Here is a 16,300-nt window from a genome sequence, read left to right as displayed (position 1 = left end):
TCATACGACGCAGCTGACTAATTCTAAGGCCTAAAAAGAAAGTTTTTAAAGATCATTCTTGCAAAGAAGAAAACAGCGACTAGTTGCTGTTAATAATGTTATTTACTTATACGAACAACGCTGTTGCTGGTTTCGAGCCGACATGTTCATCATTAGGCTACTGTTCACGTTTATATTACATATGTTGCTGTTTACCTTACTCGTTGGGTTGTTTCTGTTCAACAATTAATGTGAACAGCAACAAATACAGTGCGAACAGCCTCCTGACGATGAACCTGTCGGTTCTAAACTGCTAAAGACGTTATTTATGAAATTAAATAGCGATAATAACGGTAGCTGGTTGCTGTTCTGTTCTTCTCAAGAATTAGCTTGTGCTCTGCACTCATCCATGGCCAGTGTCAGTTGTCAACTAAACAGCAGAGAGAAAGTTTTTGTGCCAGCGCCATTAATACTAAGGCAATTCGTTTTATTTGTGTTAACACAAGTACAGACATACAGCATTAGCTTTTTAACTACTGTAGTAGAACTACTGTAAAAACATCAACTCCCAAGGAAAGGGGTGCTCGGCGCAACGACCGTGTGGCATCTAGCAACGCATGTTTGGAAATCTTTCTCCATGGTTTGGCACCAGGACCAAGTCTGGAGACGTGCAACAAGGTACCTAGTAGAGAACAGTATTAAAAACGCGTTTTTTTTTAATTAACACTTGGACGTTTAGTATATCCATCCTTTATATGAGAGCAGCACCAAGATCATCACCTCTGTGTATCTTTAGTTGGCATAAAAACTGACTTCAGTCTGAATTTTAATTTATCCTAGAAATCAGTAGCTTTGACCCAACTTGGTGCCATCTAGGCATACACGAAACCATAATTATGAGACTGACTTCTATCGGTTTGTGGAGCTACTTCAAACTGTAACCACTTGTTGTTGGTTTTAAACATGCCAATTCCTTTTGGGGAAAGTGAGGCAGCAACAAAGGGAAAATAATCTAACTTCATCGTAAATTCTTGAGATTCGTGATTTTAGCATGGTGCTGTTTTCGAGCAGGAGACTGATTCGATTGACGTATCGTTTTGTAAAGCCCCAGTTCCACATATGCTCTGTTATCGAGAGATTTAGCAAATAAAATGCCATCTTTGTATTTGGTGGCTAGTTGCGTCATCCCGGCAGGTGTTCTGTGGCGGTCGTGGCCGAAGTCGGTGGTCGGGCCGCCTTGTCGTATAGCAGGCCGAGTACGTTTCGGAAGCCGCGCGCGCGCGCCATGTCGTACGCGGTGTGGCCGTCGCGGTTGCGCAGGCGGCCGGAGGCGCCGGCGGCGAGCAGAGCGGCCACGGTGTCCGCGGCGCCCGCGGCGGCGGCGTGGTGCAGCGCCGTGTTGCCGTCGCCGTCGCGCGCGTCGCCGTCGGCCCCCGCCGCCAGCAGCGCGCGCAGCGCCGCCAGGTTGCCCGTGCGCGCCGCGTAGTGCAGCGGCGCCGACCCGCTGCGGTCGCGCGCGTCCACGCTGGCGCCGCACTCGAGCAGCGCTGCGACGGCGGCCTCCGAACCCCAGGCGGCGGCCCCGTGCAGCGGCGTCTCGCCAGTGGCGCCGCGCGCGTCCGCGTCCGAGCCGCTCGCCACCAGCGTCCGGATGGCCGTGCCCGAGCCCGACATGGCCACCCAGTGTAGCACCGACCACTGTAGGAAGGCCGGGCCGTCGCTGCGGCTGACCGCGACCAGCGACCGCCGCGTGCGCTCCACGCAACCGGTCTCGGTAGCCATGATGAACTGCGCGATCTGCTCCCAGGGCTCGTCCTGGACGAAGTCGGACACCACGCTGAGCGCCGATATGCAGACGTGAGCCTCGGCCAGCCGCTTGGGCGACATGCCCTCGCCGTCCTTGACGGTAGCGCTAGCTCCCGCGTCGAGCAGCATGCGTGTGGCGTGAGCGCTGTCGGTGAGGACGGCTTCGTGCAGGGGTGCCCGGCCGGAGGTGTCGACGGCGTCTACGTCGGCGCCGGCAGCCAGCAGGCAGCGCAGCGCGGTCTCGCGGCGGTGGCGAGCAGCCACGTGTAGCGGCGTCGTCTGCCGGTCGTCCAGCGGACGGCCCGCCAGCGAGCGGTCCACGGACAGCGCGAACTGCAGTACCGACACCAGACCTTCCTCGCAGGCCCGCCGCATAATATCCTTCGCATCTTCTGGGCACTGCAGTCGCTTCTTTGTCGTCGACAAGTCTCGACTTGGGACACCCGCTTGCAGTAGTCTCTCCACCCACGCCCAGGCACCAGTCTCTTCGGCGAAGTGCAATGGAGACCATTTTAGAACTTCCTCCAGCGTTATACTCGTTGTCAGAATAGCCATCTAGTAGGATCGTCCTCTGAAAAAAAGAAAAGGAAAATTATGACTAAATGGTGGCTACAGCTGCTACTATCACATGCACCGGAGGACAGCAGGATAAATTATTGTGCCCATTCTCATAGATACTTTGTGGCAGAATAATACTGTTCTCCAATTGGGACTCGAGCCCAGAATCTTCCCTTTCGTAGGCAATGCACTTGCTGGCATTTTCTTCCCAACCGAGGCATTGCACAGCCGACTTACCAACCAATGCCACAGCTCCACATTCCTCAGTATCTGCCACCTACTTTCAAACCTTCAAACAGGTGCTCGCGCATAGTTTTCAGGACTAGTGATGTCTTAGCCATGGCGTAGGGGATCGTTTCCAAAATGAATCTCTTATTCTGATATGAAATATGCATTGTTTTCAATTACCTGGCATTTCTCCGCAATATCTTTTGTTCCAGGAGTGCTGTTCGTGAAAAGTATTTACGAGGAGGTCTGTGACGATTGAAAATTGGGAAATTGATGAGGGCACACGTGTAGCTGTGAGGAGAGGTCACGATTCGTGCCTGGACAGATCTACTATTAGGGGCTAATCATCTGATCGCAGTCGTTCTCGCCGGAATTCATCGTGATGAAGAGAGAGGTGCACTATGCTTCAGCAGCGCTCAAAGAAATACACTCCCCATTCTCCTTTAGTGCAACTTTTGTGTAGTTGTCCTCGCTCTTCAGAAGGCTACAGATCCGATTTAACATATGTTCATCGATAACGTTAGAGATTATAGTAGGAGGACTACGACAGGAGGAAAATTAATGGACATGATTCCTGAACCAGAGCTTGTGTTAAAAGTAGAACTGAGAAAGGTAGCAAATCAGTGTGGTGGTAAGGCTGGTGAAGATATGATAAAATTTACATTCTCAAGTTTACAGACCCAAAGCTTAATATTATCAACACGACCTAAATTGTAGAAATCAGGTCAGATTATTTAAAAAACTTTTGTTAATATAAAATATTCGGTAAGAGTATTGCCCAAGAAAGGCAGGGTTCCAGGTTCAAGTCCCTATTCGGTACGTATTTTCAGTCTGCATTACATTTCTAAACAGTGCACACTTTTCTGAAGAATGAAACTTTGGTCCTAGACACGGTTTATAAGTTCGATATGCCACACCAGAATTATTATTTACTGGTAGTGATCTACTGTCTCACGAAGAAGAGATTATGGACAGAATAGCAGAAAAACATTGTTCGACTATCTGAGGTCTAGAATGACCTTCATGTTGCTCTGTTGGAGAAAAAATGTTGTGAAATTTGGAAGGTTACATTTGTTTATCAAAACATTTTTCATTGTCCTTCCGAAACACAACACAATGACTCATTTTATCATAGCAAGCCACACTTTCTGCGTGTTTATGATAAACAAGCAAAATATATTTAAACAGTTTTGGAAGATGACTATTAAAAGCCACCAAGCAATGTATAAAATTCATGTTTGACTTTTTTTTTTTGGAAATTTGGAAATTTGTGGTAAGTTCCTACGGGACCAAACTGCTGAGTTCACCGGTCCCTAGGCTTCCGCACTACGTAATCCTACTTAAACAAACTTATGCTAAGTACAAGATACATATTCATGCAGCCGGCCGCGGTGGTCTCGCGGTTCTAGGCGCGCAGTCCGGAACCGTGCGACTGCTACGGTCGCAGGTTCGAATCCTGCCTCGGGCATGGATGTGTGTGATGTCCTTAGGTTAGTTAGGTTTAATTAGTTCTAAGTTCTAGGGGACTTATGACCACAGCAGTTGAGTCCCATAGTGCTCAGAGCCATTTGAACCATATTCATGCCCGAGGGATTACTCGAACCTCCGTCGAGAGGAGTCCCGCAAACTGTGGCAAGGCGCCTGAGAACACGCTGCTACCTCGCACGGCTTGACCATTAGCTGCTTTTTTTATTTAAAACGCAAATATGTACCGGTTTCAGTCACAGACCATTGCGAATTCTGTTCCTAAGCACAAAATGCAATGGATAAACTACATTCACTTTTGAGAACTGTGTTGATTATTACGCTACTTTTGTACTAGGAGAGGCTGGGATACAGAAAAGAAAGCATTTCACCATTCAACGACGCCTCAAGCAAGCATCCCCAACCACCGTTAAATATGCATGAAGGGACCTCCGCCTGTTGCTTGCATTGCAGGTCAGCAATAAGAGACGACAGAAGAGCTTATCCATGCGGTGGAAGAACTAAGACAGGAAAGCTAGCATGCAGATTTAGAGAGAAATATTTCCAAGATAAGCATTTAATCACAAATGCTTGGATGAGAAACGTTTTCCAACAGATGTGTGCTTCTTTTACATAGAAACAATGGGTGCTAGTTGAGAGAGTGAAATTGCCAGTAAATATTTTTTTTAAGATAAAGAATGTGAGCTGACTGATCTTTATCTTTCAAAGATAAAGATAAGTCTAAGACTAACTTTTACAGATTGCCAGAAATACGCCCCTACAACGTGGAACGTCGATGCTTTGCCCGTTATGACAATCGCATCTGTCAGAAAGCTGGTAAAGACTATGGCCTCAAGTATACGCGATGACAAACCCTTATAATCATTGTTGCAAAACGCCTGGTGTGGCAATATCTGGCCACAGCCCTCTCATACTGCAATGCCCAGAATTATAATCCTCAAAGTCTAATGTGCAAACCATGAAGCGCTCGGCGCCAGCAGACTAGCCATACACTTCCTAGCTGGAATAAAAGTGTACCTGTCAATGTTCTGTTTGAAAGTAACAGCTAATAGTGGGAAAAATTGAGATTATCATTAACAAAATGGAAATATTATTCTAGTCTTTCAGAAGTTATAGAGTGATGGATAGGAGTAAATTGCTTTGATTAAAGCACTTAAATGTAAGTTAAAAAGTAAGTTTAGGAGGGTCAACTATCATAAATGAAGCTGTGGTCCAAAACAGGTAAATTTTTACGAAATAAAAGCTGTAATGATATACTGTTATCACTTTCCTAATTAAAGAAATATATCAGCTTCAGCCATAATTTGAACTTCCCAAGCGTTTTTAGTTATCTTTGCATCATTTTAAGATGACCAAACAGAAAAAATTAACATCACTTAATAATTTTAGAAAGACCGGTAATCACCTGTTTTAAGAAATCATTAAAAACTCACCACTCTTCAACAATTTATTAGAACTTGGGTTCACAACCTCTACAAATTGTGTCTTACGCAATACTTGATATTGATTGTTGGTTAAGACTAGTAACGAGATCTTCCACAAAAACGTAACTATTCACCGAAAAATTTGTTGAACTCTATTGGCAACAGCAGACGAGATTCTTTATTCAACAAAATTTGGTCTTCATGGTTTAGACAAGAATAACTACCAAAGAGTAGGATAAAATATGTGAACTCTTCTACAGGCGTTTACACATTTGCAGGACCAGATGAGAACTTCACAGAAAATTACAGTTCATTGTTGGACCGATTTAAAATAAATGCATCGCAAATATTAATTTGGTGACCTTAGTAAAGACGAGAAGATTGTCGTTACGTCCCATCAACAGTGATATTACCAGAAACGGAGAATAAACTCTCGTAGGAGAAGAATAGGATTAGGAATTCGGCCATATCCTCTCCAAAGGAACCAACCCCGCACTTACCTATTGGATTTTATGAAACCATGAAAAATGTAAATCCCTATGAGCGAAACTGATTCGAATCCCGCTCCTCCTAGGAATGATTCCAGCAGTTCCACAACCAAGCTATCTTCGTAGGCGAAAACAGATATTACGCCTGTTGGAGGGAAACCACGCTCACATTTTCATATTTCTCAATTACAGCACTAAGCATGCAAACCGCAACACAATATTATACGAGGGACGTTCAGTAAGTAATGAAACACTCCTTTTTCTCGGCCAGTTTCGGTGTCAAAAATGCGAAATTCATTGTGGGTCATCTTGGAATATTTCCGCTTCAGCCCGTACAGTTTCATGAAGTCCTGATGATAAGTGGCGGCTCTATATGTAGCCTACAAAATGGCGTTTTTAACGGAGGTGCGTTCCAAGCTGAGAGCTGTCATTGAGTTTCTTTTGGCGGAAAACCAGAGGATTCTTAGGCCCTTGCAGAATGTGTACGGAGATCTGATAGTGAAATAACGCACGGTGACTCGTTGCGCAAAGTGTCTATTATCACCGCAACAAGGTCGCGCAAAATTGTCCGATCTCCCGCTTGCCGGCCGGCCACAGACAGCTGTGACTCCTGCAATGTTGGAACGTGCGGACACTCTCATTCGAGATGATCGACGGATCACAACCAAACACCTCGCTGCACAACTGGACGTCTCTGTTGGTAGTGCTGACACACTCGTCCACCAGCTGGGGTACCCAAAGGAGTGTGCCCCTTGGGTTCCTCGTCACCGTTACAGAAGACCATAAAGTGCAACTAAGGACCATCTGGGCAGAATTGTTTGTACTTTACGAGACTGGTCATGAAAATTTTTTGTCGAACGTTCTCACAGGCGATGAAACATGGGTTCATCCTTTCGAACCGGAAACAAAACGGTAATCTACAAGTGGCGCCACACCACCTCTCCTCCGAAAAAAAAAATTGTTCAAAGCCGCACCCTCAGCTGGTAAAGTCATGGCAACTATCTTCTGGGACTCTGAAGCAGTTATTCTAGGTTCGTTTGAGCAGTTACCAGACAGAGCCAGACAACAGGTTGTACTGCGCATGCGCAGCTACGATGACGTAGCCAGCCCGCGTTTGCTGCTTGCTCTGCTCATACGCTTTGCGTCGCATTTCTGGTGGAATTTCGTGCGTGGTGGGGGATCACATGACCATGTGCAGCCCTGCGGCATGTTGTTGAGAGGACATACAGAGTTGTACTTAGAGCAATTGTTCTATCATATCCCACCCAGATAAAGGATGCAAACAAGGAAGCAGTTCTTGGCAAAATATCATTTCAAAAGTAGACTCCACAGCTCGCAGCGCCATAAAATTTTGCTAAGGGGTGACTTCGACAGATTTTTTTTTAATTCGTACTCTGCAATATTGTTATGTAGCATTTCCAACAGGTTTACATCTACACAGCACTGTAAAAAGCTAGTAGGATGGAATACAAATTTCTTGAAAAAAAAAGGTAATTTCTTGTGTAGCTTACACCGGAATAAAGGACAATAAATTTCATGACTATTTCAAAATGTGTAAAAAATTAACATGGTTGTCTGTGAGGCAAAGAAACTGTACAACTGATAGTTTATATTCTACTCTAGGAATAAATATGAAGCCATGTGGGGAGTTAAAGCGATAAAATACGGTATGCTGCCAGTCTACAATTTAGCACACAATGGCATTCTATAAATTTAACGTAAACACAAATTAAGAAATAGCTTCATGCCTAGAGGAAGTGCTAGACAAGTGCCTTTTGATCGAAAAACACTTTCACAGAAGGCAGATTTGTAAAATTCTGCTACACCTGTCATTATATTTGAAACAAAACATTTAGTTCTAAACTACTGACTAAATTTGCCTACTTAGTCAGCTTCAAGTCAATGTTTACGTATGTTCGTACGTATATAGCATTAAGAGATCTTACAGTGTCATGAAAGGAACAGGACATCAGAGACTACTCCAGCAGCATCAAAATTTCATAAACCATACTAAAATGCTTCATTCCGCTCTAATTGCACATTTCTATGTCCAGATGCACTCTGAAGTACCTGATATTCAGCTCTTCATGTGGTTTTCGAGATACCAATTTTCTTGGAGGTCCAGTACTGTATTCTCATGTTTGGTTCTTTATTATGGTATAACGTCATTCGTCCCGGAAAATGAAAATTTGCACTTGAAATTGAACGAGGTTGAAAGTAGTCAATAGTGTGGAATGAAACACTTCTTTTCAAATAAACTAACTGCCTCAGCGGAAAAAAAATTACTAGAAGCAAATTTCTCTATAAAACAGACAGAAATAGCTTCATTAAGACATTAATGGTTGATTGCTAATAACGAGGAAATAATATAAAATCAGAAATTTGAAACTAATAACTTATTTTGGTCTTTCATGGTTATGAGAATGTATATTAATTCACTTGATAGCTCCTGCCCACAGGAATATGTTTTGATTTCATTTGACGTGGGAGCTGTAAACGAAGAGACCAGCAATATTACGAAGACACGAAACATATACACGGGTCATGTGAGGAAGGACCACCCCCTATAACTCAGCTTCCTCTGCGCATGCGCGAATCTGGCAGCTTGGGCGAGCCAGAGAAATTTTTTCGGGTAGCTTCTGGCTACTTGCTGCTACTGCTCATACAGCAAACAGCCACGCTTCAAGTAGCCAGAAGCGGGAGGAAGGCACTGCTCATACGCGAATTCAGGTCTGCGCATGCGCACGAGCCCGCTAGCAACTGCTCATGCGAACCTTCTGTTTGATGTTAGTTATCCCTTATGGCGCAACGATCAAAAGTGTATTGTCCTATCCTAAGGAAATTGGAGAAAGAGCTACAGCGTATTCGTCGTCACAAAATTGCATACAAGCTTCTCCTTCTCTTCGACAACGCAAGGCCTCACACAAATTTGCGCACCCGAGAGGAGCTCACAAAACTTAATTGAACTCTTCTTCTTTGCCCAACCTTCAGCCCGGATCTCGCACCTTCAGTCTTCCGTCTGCACTCCGCGGGAAATAGCACATTGACGATGGAGAGGTTATTTACGTAGCAACACGTTGGATCCGACGTCGAGCAGTGTAGTGATACGATGTGGGTATTACGGTAAGATGGGACAACGGAGTCGCATTGAGCGGAGATTATGTTGAAAATAGGGTTTTGTAGCCGAAAGAGAGGGGAACAATACGGTGTACTAGAATCCTGAAATAAAACCAATCTGTTTCCACAAAAAAATTGTTGCATCACTTATTGAACGCACATCGTATTATTATCGTCATCGTGTAGTTACTGTTCTGAACGTCTTTAAATCACATTTATAAGTCTCGCTAACTGCATAAGCAATGGTCCATCAAATTCATAAAAACAGTTTCATTGTGTCAAGGTGGCTAACATAGTTACCGTTGTAATGGGACGCTCAAGGATAAAGCAAACATGTACGTTGGAACCTAGCTGAAAGCAAACAGTTTTACATTCATCTGTAGCTTGTAATGTAACGGGCGCCGATGACCCACACAGGTGCGCTCGTTCTTAAACATTAGAAACCGTCAGAAGGGGTGATGATAGTCCAGGCCGGCCGCAGTGGCCGAGCTGTTCTAGGCGCTTCAGTCTGGAACCGCACGACCGCTACGGTCGCAGGTTCGAATCCTGCCTCGGGCATGGATGTGTGTGATGTCCTTAGGTTAGTTAGGTTTAAGTAGATCTAAGTTCTAGAGGACTGATGACCTCAGATGTTAAGTCCCATAGTGCTCAGAGCCATTTGAACCATTTTGATAGTACAGCCCAAATGGTGGAACTTAATCACGGATCCTGGCTACCAGATAAACGGAACGGCGCGAGAGACAGTGAATACGCGATGGATTTCGCTGCGGCCATGACATATTACATGCGCACGCATGGTATGGAAACGGTGTCATAACGAGAATGCTCACTGAAATAAAATATCTATATAAAACTCTCGTATATCTAGTGTCACACGATATATTAACTCTACCTTAGTACCAAAGCTATCAAACCTTGCGCATCGATGAGCCGACACCATCGCCGCTTAGAATATTTTTATATGCCAAGAAATTTGCAAGTTACAGCAATATTAAAAATTTTTATTTACGCAAATTTCTTTAACAAATTACTTGTATGGGAACCTAAGGTGCTACGAACTCAAAAGAGGTGGAAAATGAAATACACTTATTTATACTACAACCTGTGAGCACCATGCTTCGATATACTCATATTTTTATCGTTACAAACAACAACGGATATTACAGTTAAACGAATTTAGCCAGAATAAGCAATTCTCCACAGCAACACGTATTATGAGGTCAGCACAGTGTAGGAACATCCATCATCTGCCTCATTTCTTAATAATTTTACAGAATTCAGTTGTTTTAATATCAGTATCAAATTTATTTAAATTGGCCGTTAATAACTACTTCTGCGATGTGTGTATGGTGCACGTACTGTAAATTACGAGATCACTAGCTCAAAGTTCGTCGAAAGACGATCCGGAATACCTGGCCACTTAATTTTTATGTATACCTATAAACATGTTTTTTTGTGAAAACCAATGTTTCGAAAAAGTTTCAATACGTATTTTCTCAATAATAAGGGAACCAACAGCCTTATTACATAGTATGTAGACGGAAAATGAAAGGAAGAAAGGGGACCATCTTCACAATACACTACCGGCCATTAAAATTGCTACACCACGAAGATGTCGTGCTACAGACGCGAAATTTAAACGACAGGAAGAAGATGCTGTGCTTATGAAAATGATTAGCTTTTCAGATAATTCACACAAGGTTGGCGCCGGTGGCGACACCTACAATGTGCTGACATGAGCAAAGTTTCCAACCGATTTCTCATACACAAACAGTAGTCGACCGGCGTTGCCTGGTGAAACGTTGTCGTGATGCCTCATGTAAGGAGGAGAAATGCGTACCATCACTTTTCCGACTTTGATAAAGGTCAAATTGTAGCCTATCGCGATTGCGGTTTATCGTATCGCGACATTGCTGATCGCGTTGGTCGAGATCCAATGACTGTTAGCAGAATACTGAATCGGTGGGTTCAGGAGGGTAATACGGAACGCCGTGCTGGATCCCAACGGCCTCGTATCACTAGCAATGGAGATGACAGGCATCTTATCCCATGGCTGTAACGGATCGTGCAGCCACGTCTCGATTCCTGAGTCAACAGATGGGGACGTTTGCAAGACAACAACCATCTGCACGAACAGTTCGGGGACGTTTGCAGCAGCATGGACTATCAGCTCTGAGACCATGCCTGCGGTTACCCTTGACGGTGCATCACAGACAGGAGCGCCTGTGATGGTGTACTCAACGACGATCCTGGGTGCACGAATGGCAAAACGTCATTTTTTCGGATGAATCCAGGCTCTGTTTACAGCATCATGATGGTCGCAACCGTGTTTGGCGACATCGCGGTGAACGCACATTGGAAGCGTGTATTCGTCATCGCCATACTGTCGTATCTCCCGGCGTGATGGTATGGGTTGTCATTGGTTACACGTCTCGGTCACCTCTTGTTCGCATTGACGGCACTTTGAACAGTGGACATTACATTTCAGATTTGTTACGACCCTTGGCTCTACCCTTCATTCGATCACTGCGAAACCCTACATGCACGACTGCATGTTGCAGGTCCTGTACGGGTCTTTCTGGATACAGAAAATGTTCGACTGCTGCCCTTGTCAGCACATTCTCCAGATCTCTTACCAATTGAAAACGTCTAGTCAATGGTGGCAGAGCAACTGGCTCGTCACAATACGCCAGTCACTACTCTTGATGAACTATGGTATCGTGTTGAAGCTGCACGGGCAGCTGTACCTGTACACGCCATCCAAGCTCTGTTTGACTCAATGCCCAGGCGTATCAAGGCCGTTATTACGGCCAGAGGTGGTTGTTCTGGGTAGTTATTTCTCCGGATCTATGCACCCAAACTGCGTGAAAATGTAATCAAATGTCAGTTCTAGTATAATATATTTATCCAGTGAATACCCGTTTATCATCTGTATTTCTTCTTCGTGTAGCAATTTTAATGGCCAGTAGTGTATACAAATCTATGCTTTATTTGCCAAATATGGATGGTAGTCATAAAAATAATTTTCGCCGTAACGAACAGGGGAGAGCGACCGCTTCATAAGCCGGACGCGCCAGTGCCGCGGGGTCTCCGCTGCCCTAGTAGAGGTCGCGGCCTCGGCGGTGAGTTCGGCAAGGGCCAGCGCCGGAAAGAGATTTTTTGCCAAGTGTGAAGGACTCTAAATTTTACACCATGTGTCGAACTCTATCTTAGTTAATCATTCGCGGGTGATATCTGTGCGCAGACTGCGAAACCTTCTCCTTTCGATGGGTATTAGACACTGAAGCGAGCTATACAGTTACATTTTGCAGTGTGTCACAACGTGCTGTTTAAATTAATTTCTCGCAAACTAGTAGCGCTAATGACAAACTAAGACATATTATTGGACAGTTTTATTATCAATTTTCATTGTCTCCAGAGTCATTTTACCAATATTAATTTCCGATTTCGATGGAGTTAGGGCACTTTCAGACTTCGAAATTTAGCGTCCACGTGTGATGGATGTTTGGGAGTTCTCTGTGTTCAGATCTGATGTACTGTTAGCTCTATTGCACACATGTAGGAAACTTGCTGGCCAACTGATTATGTCAAAAATGTTTTTACTCTATTTCTTTTACTGCGAGGCCACCTTTTGCTGTTGATTTCAAAAACATGGCTCTGAGCACTATGGGACTTAACATCTGAGGTCATCAGTCCCCTAGACTTAGAACTACTTATACCTAACTAACTTAAGGACATCACACACATCCATGCCCGAGCGAGGATTCGAACCTGCGACCGTAGCAGCAGCGCGGTTCCAGACTGAAGCGCCTAGAACAGCTCGTCCACAACGGCCGGCCTATTGATTTCAGTTTTATTCAATAAAATAAACTTTATTCACTTTAAATCATAAATATTTGCCCTCAGCAATTACATAACTACCCTATTTTATTAATTTTATTTGCAAAAGGTGCCTTAATTTGCAATTTTCATCAATTGATAGGAAATTCGTAAAAAACTCTAATGACTCTACAGCCATAGGGTGATAAATGGAACGATGTGTACCCACTCCCTACACAGATGTCTGCGCCGAAATTTCCATTAAATTACACATTTACCCGACCCTCTTCTATTTTTGCCGCAACTTTTAACACTAATTTTACAACACGAAAGAGAGAGGGCAGGTCAGAGATTTTTCGATTTGAAATATGTCCAATTTCTGCAATTCAGTGCATTTGAATCGAAGCTATTATAATAATTTAACGATACTTCGTAGCAAAAGTGAATCACTGGATGTAAACTGACTGTGTTATTTTTATCGCATCTTTTAACACTAACTTTATTACGCGAAAGAGAGAGGGTAGGGCGCAGATTTTTCGACTTTAAAATGTTTAGTTTCTGGAATTCAGACCATTTAAATCAAAACCTTTTGTAACAATTAATAATGCTTCATAGCAAAAGTGCACTGCAAAGGATAAGAAAATAGGAGGTAATGCAACAAGTCAATGGCTGTATATGATTTGCGTTGGGTCGTCGAATGCCAAGTGGATACGAATGTAAAACGTAATTCAGAGTTTCCGAGTTAATACATTGTATATAGTACCACTGCAGCACCATAAAACGTGTGCCGTTATGAGGCAAAACGACCAACAGATATCGACACTGTTACGCAAACCTCTCATTCTCTGTCTCAAGAAATATGCGCAGTCACAACGTGTATTCTGTCAAGTATTTTATTTCATTAAGTCCTAAAAACAAGCAAAGTAACGTCGAACTGCTCAGTATGGCAAAAGTGAGAAAAATCTAATTTCAGCTGTTTCCATCATCCGACTAATATTTTTATACACACAAGGGATGATTTGAATTGTAAGAAACCACGTTGTGTAATTACGTTTAAGAGACTATGAAGCTCGCTTCCTGTGCTTCCAGGATTTGTCTCCCATCCTGTCGCATTCGGGAGGACGACGGTTCAATCCCGCGTCCGGCCATCCTGATTTAGGTTTTCCGTGATTTCTCTAAATCACTCCAGGCAAATGCCGGGATGGTTCCTCTGAAAGGGCACGGCCGCCTTCCTTCCCAATCCTTCCCTAATCCGATGAGACCGATGACCACGCTGTCTGGTCTCCTTCCCCATACCAACCAACCAACCAAAATCTCCCGTCCTGTATTGCATTGTACATGTCGAGGAGAAAATTATTAGAGATGGAGTACTTTACAAGGATCCAACGAGAGTCGCTAAAGAAATGGTCAGCCATCTTGCTCAAGCGATCATACTTAGAATAAAATAATATAAGAAACATCACATAATAATGAGCGGAATTACTTCACAATAATAATTTTCTCATTTATATTTATTACCTTTTTTTCTCATTCCTTCTCTCTAGGGTTCTGAAGGGAATATCATAATTTTGTTTGCACTAAAAATACTGTGAAAATAACCTCTGTGACATGGCTGAGACATCCTGTGGCATATCCTGTTGTCCCACGCGTGACAATACAACAAGGTACGGAGGAGAGCCTGTGTGGAGTTTGTAACGTAGAAGGACTGGTCGGTGGTAGCTATGTGAATAGCTTGCGTTGTTGATTCGTTAGGAGCACTGCTCGTGAAATGCAGGGATACAGGTCAGAGTGCCTGATGAAATTTCTGTTTACCAGAAAGTTTCATTATTTGCAAAGGATAACATTCCATGCTCTTCAGCACTAAAATAATCATTTTAGTAACATGGCATTCCCACTCACAATGTATCTGTTTGTATTCGTATTGTGACCTATTATTGTCTACTTTTGCCGAAGCACTTCAGTTGTACACGATATTGGTCACAAAGCAATTGCGAATAAATAAAACACTAGCGTGAAAGGTGACAACACGATGTCATTCATAGAATTAACGCATCTCAGCCAAATAAGCAGAAGATGAGGCAAGTGTACTCACATCTAACCTGCTCCCGCAATGTCGTCAGAGTCACTGCGCAACACACGCTTCCGACTTAGATCTTTTATAGAATATCTTCAGATAAGATAAGGCGCCTGGAGATAGCGCACCTCGTGCATAGCATTCCGCTCTGGCACGTGACTGCGCTAGCTGGAGACACCGTATCACAAGGACGCGCGTAAAAGGTACCGTACGCCAATTAGTCTCCCTCTCTCGATACTTTAGATTTACTCTTAGAATGCAACGCGGTTCATAACTGGAAGGATTTCTGAACACCTTTTCATGCAGCCAATAAGTATTTCACGAACGGCATATAGAGATGCACATGTATTTATCAAGAACCGAAGATGTTTCGTGATGAAACCATTACCAACTTGCCATTGAACAACATAGATAGTGTAAGCACTTGTAATACGTTAAGGCTGAGGTAAAAAAACATAACTCACTTGCGAAACATCTAAGAGTGGAAAACTTAAAGAGTAAAAAAAAAATACATTCATACTTCATGGTACTAGTGTTTCTTGCATGCAGTACACTGGAATTTAAAGGAAATTGATATAAAATCAGCACGTCACTTTGATTTACACCACGCAGTTCTTCATCACTTTTATTTTCTTTTCAGTACAAGACAGTTAAGAAATACTTGTACCTTAACCTCTGTGTGTAAACAATTATGCACGTCTTCTCATAAATGTTTAGCCTCCAATTCTATTTTTGATCTCAGCTGTAATGTTTTAAAAGTAATCTCATAAAAGTGTGTTTATTCAATGATCTGTCTACCCGCTGATAATGGGTTTGTCTCAATTACTCTACGCTTTGGAGAATGTTGCTGCAGCAGTTCCTAACGTAGGACAGTTTGGCATTTTAGCATTTTAAGTGTCTTATAACATGACGCAGGAGAACCTCCAGAAAGATTGTCATGAAATTGTCACCTGCCGCTGAATGTATCAGGGAAGATATAGTGTAACATCCTAGTGACGAAATCGTGACACACGGACCACGAGCTCTGGTTAGGCTAGAATGTGGATGGAAGCCGGCCAAGTCCGTTTCAAAGGAATCTTCCCAGTACTCGCGCTAACTGATTTACTTAAGTTAGCTAAACCTGAATCTGGATGGCTGGACTTAGATTTAAAACCCACTCCCGCCGCACGCGTTTACGTAGCTAAGCATTAACTACCGACACAAAACATGTGCAGCAATGTTAGCACTCCGCATTCTCGTTGGATACCTGTTTCCTTCAGGGAAAACTGTTAAGCACTTAAGGGAGATATTTCATACGAGACATATAGACTAAGGTACTTTCC

The 16,300-nt window shown here is 43.5% G+C and overlaps 1 protein-coding gene across 1 annotated transcript; it reads right to left on the bottom strand.

The window, feature by feature from the left end:
- Positions 1 to 1,161: 1,161 nt before the first annotated feature.
- Positions 1,162 to 15,024, bottom strand: LOC126195283 (ankyrin repeat domain-containing protein 65-like). The gene is made up of 2 exons (XM_049933868.1): positions 14,997 to 15,024; positions 1,162 to 2,356 (listed from the first exon to the last, which is right to left on the bottom strand). The coding sequence occupies exon 2, from the start codon at positions 2,338 to 2,340 to the stop codon at positions 1,162 to 1,164; it is 1,179 nt and encodes a 392-aa protein (XP_049789825.1). The 5' UTR covers positions 2,341 to 2,356; positions 14,997 to 15,024.
- Between the last annotated feature and the right edge of the window lie 1,276 nt (positions 15,025 to 16,300).

Source organism: Schistocerca nitens, chromosome 1 (genome assembly GCF_023898315.1).
Source record: "Schistocerca nitens isolate TAMUIC-IGC-003100 chromosome 1, iqSchNite1.1, whole genome shotgun sequence".
In the NCBI taxonomy this organism is placed as follows: Eukaryota; Metazoa; Arthropoda; class Insecta; order Orthoptera; family Acrididae; genus Schistocerca; species Schistocerca nitens.
The sequence above is the reverse complement of the archived record's forward strand: the minus strand, read 5'-3'. Positions and strand labels throughout refer to the sequence as shown.

Coding starts and splice junctions, on each gene's coding strand:
- LOC126195283 (XM_049933868.1), bottom strand. CDS start 2,340: ATGGCTATTCTGACAACGAGTATAACGCTGGAGGAAGTTCTAAAATGG.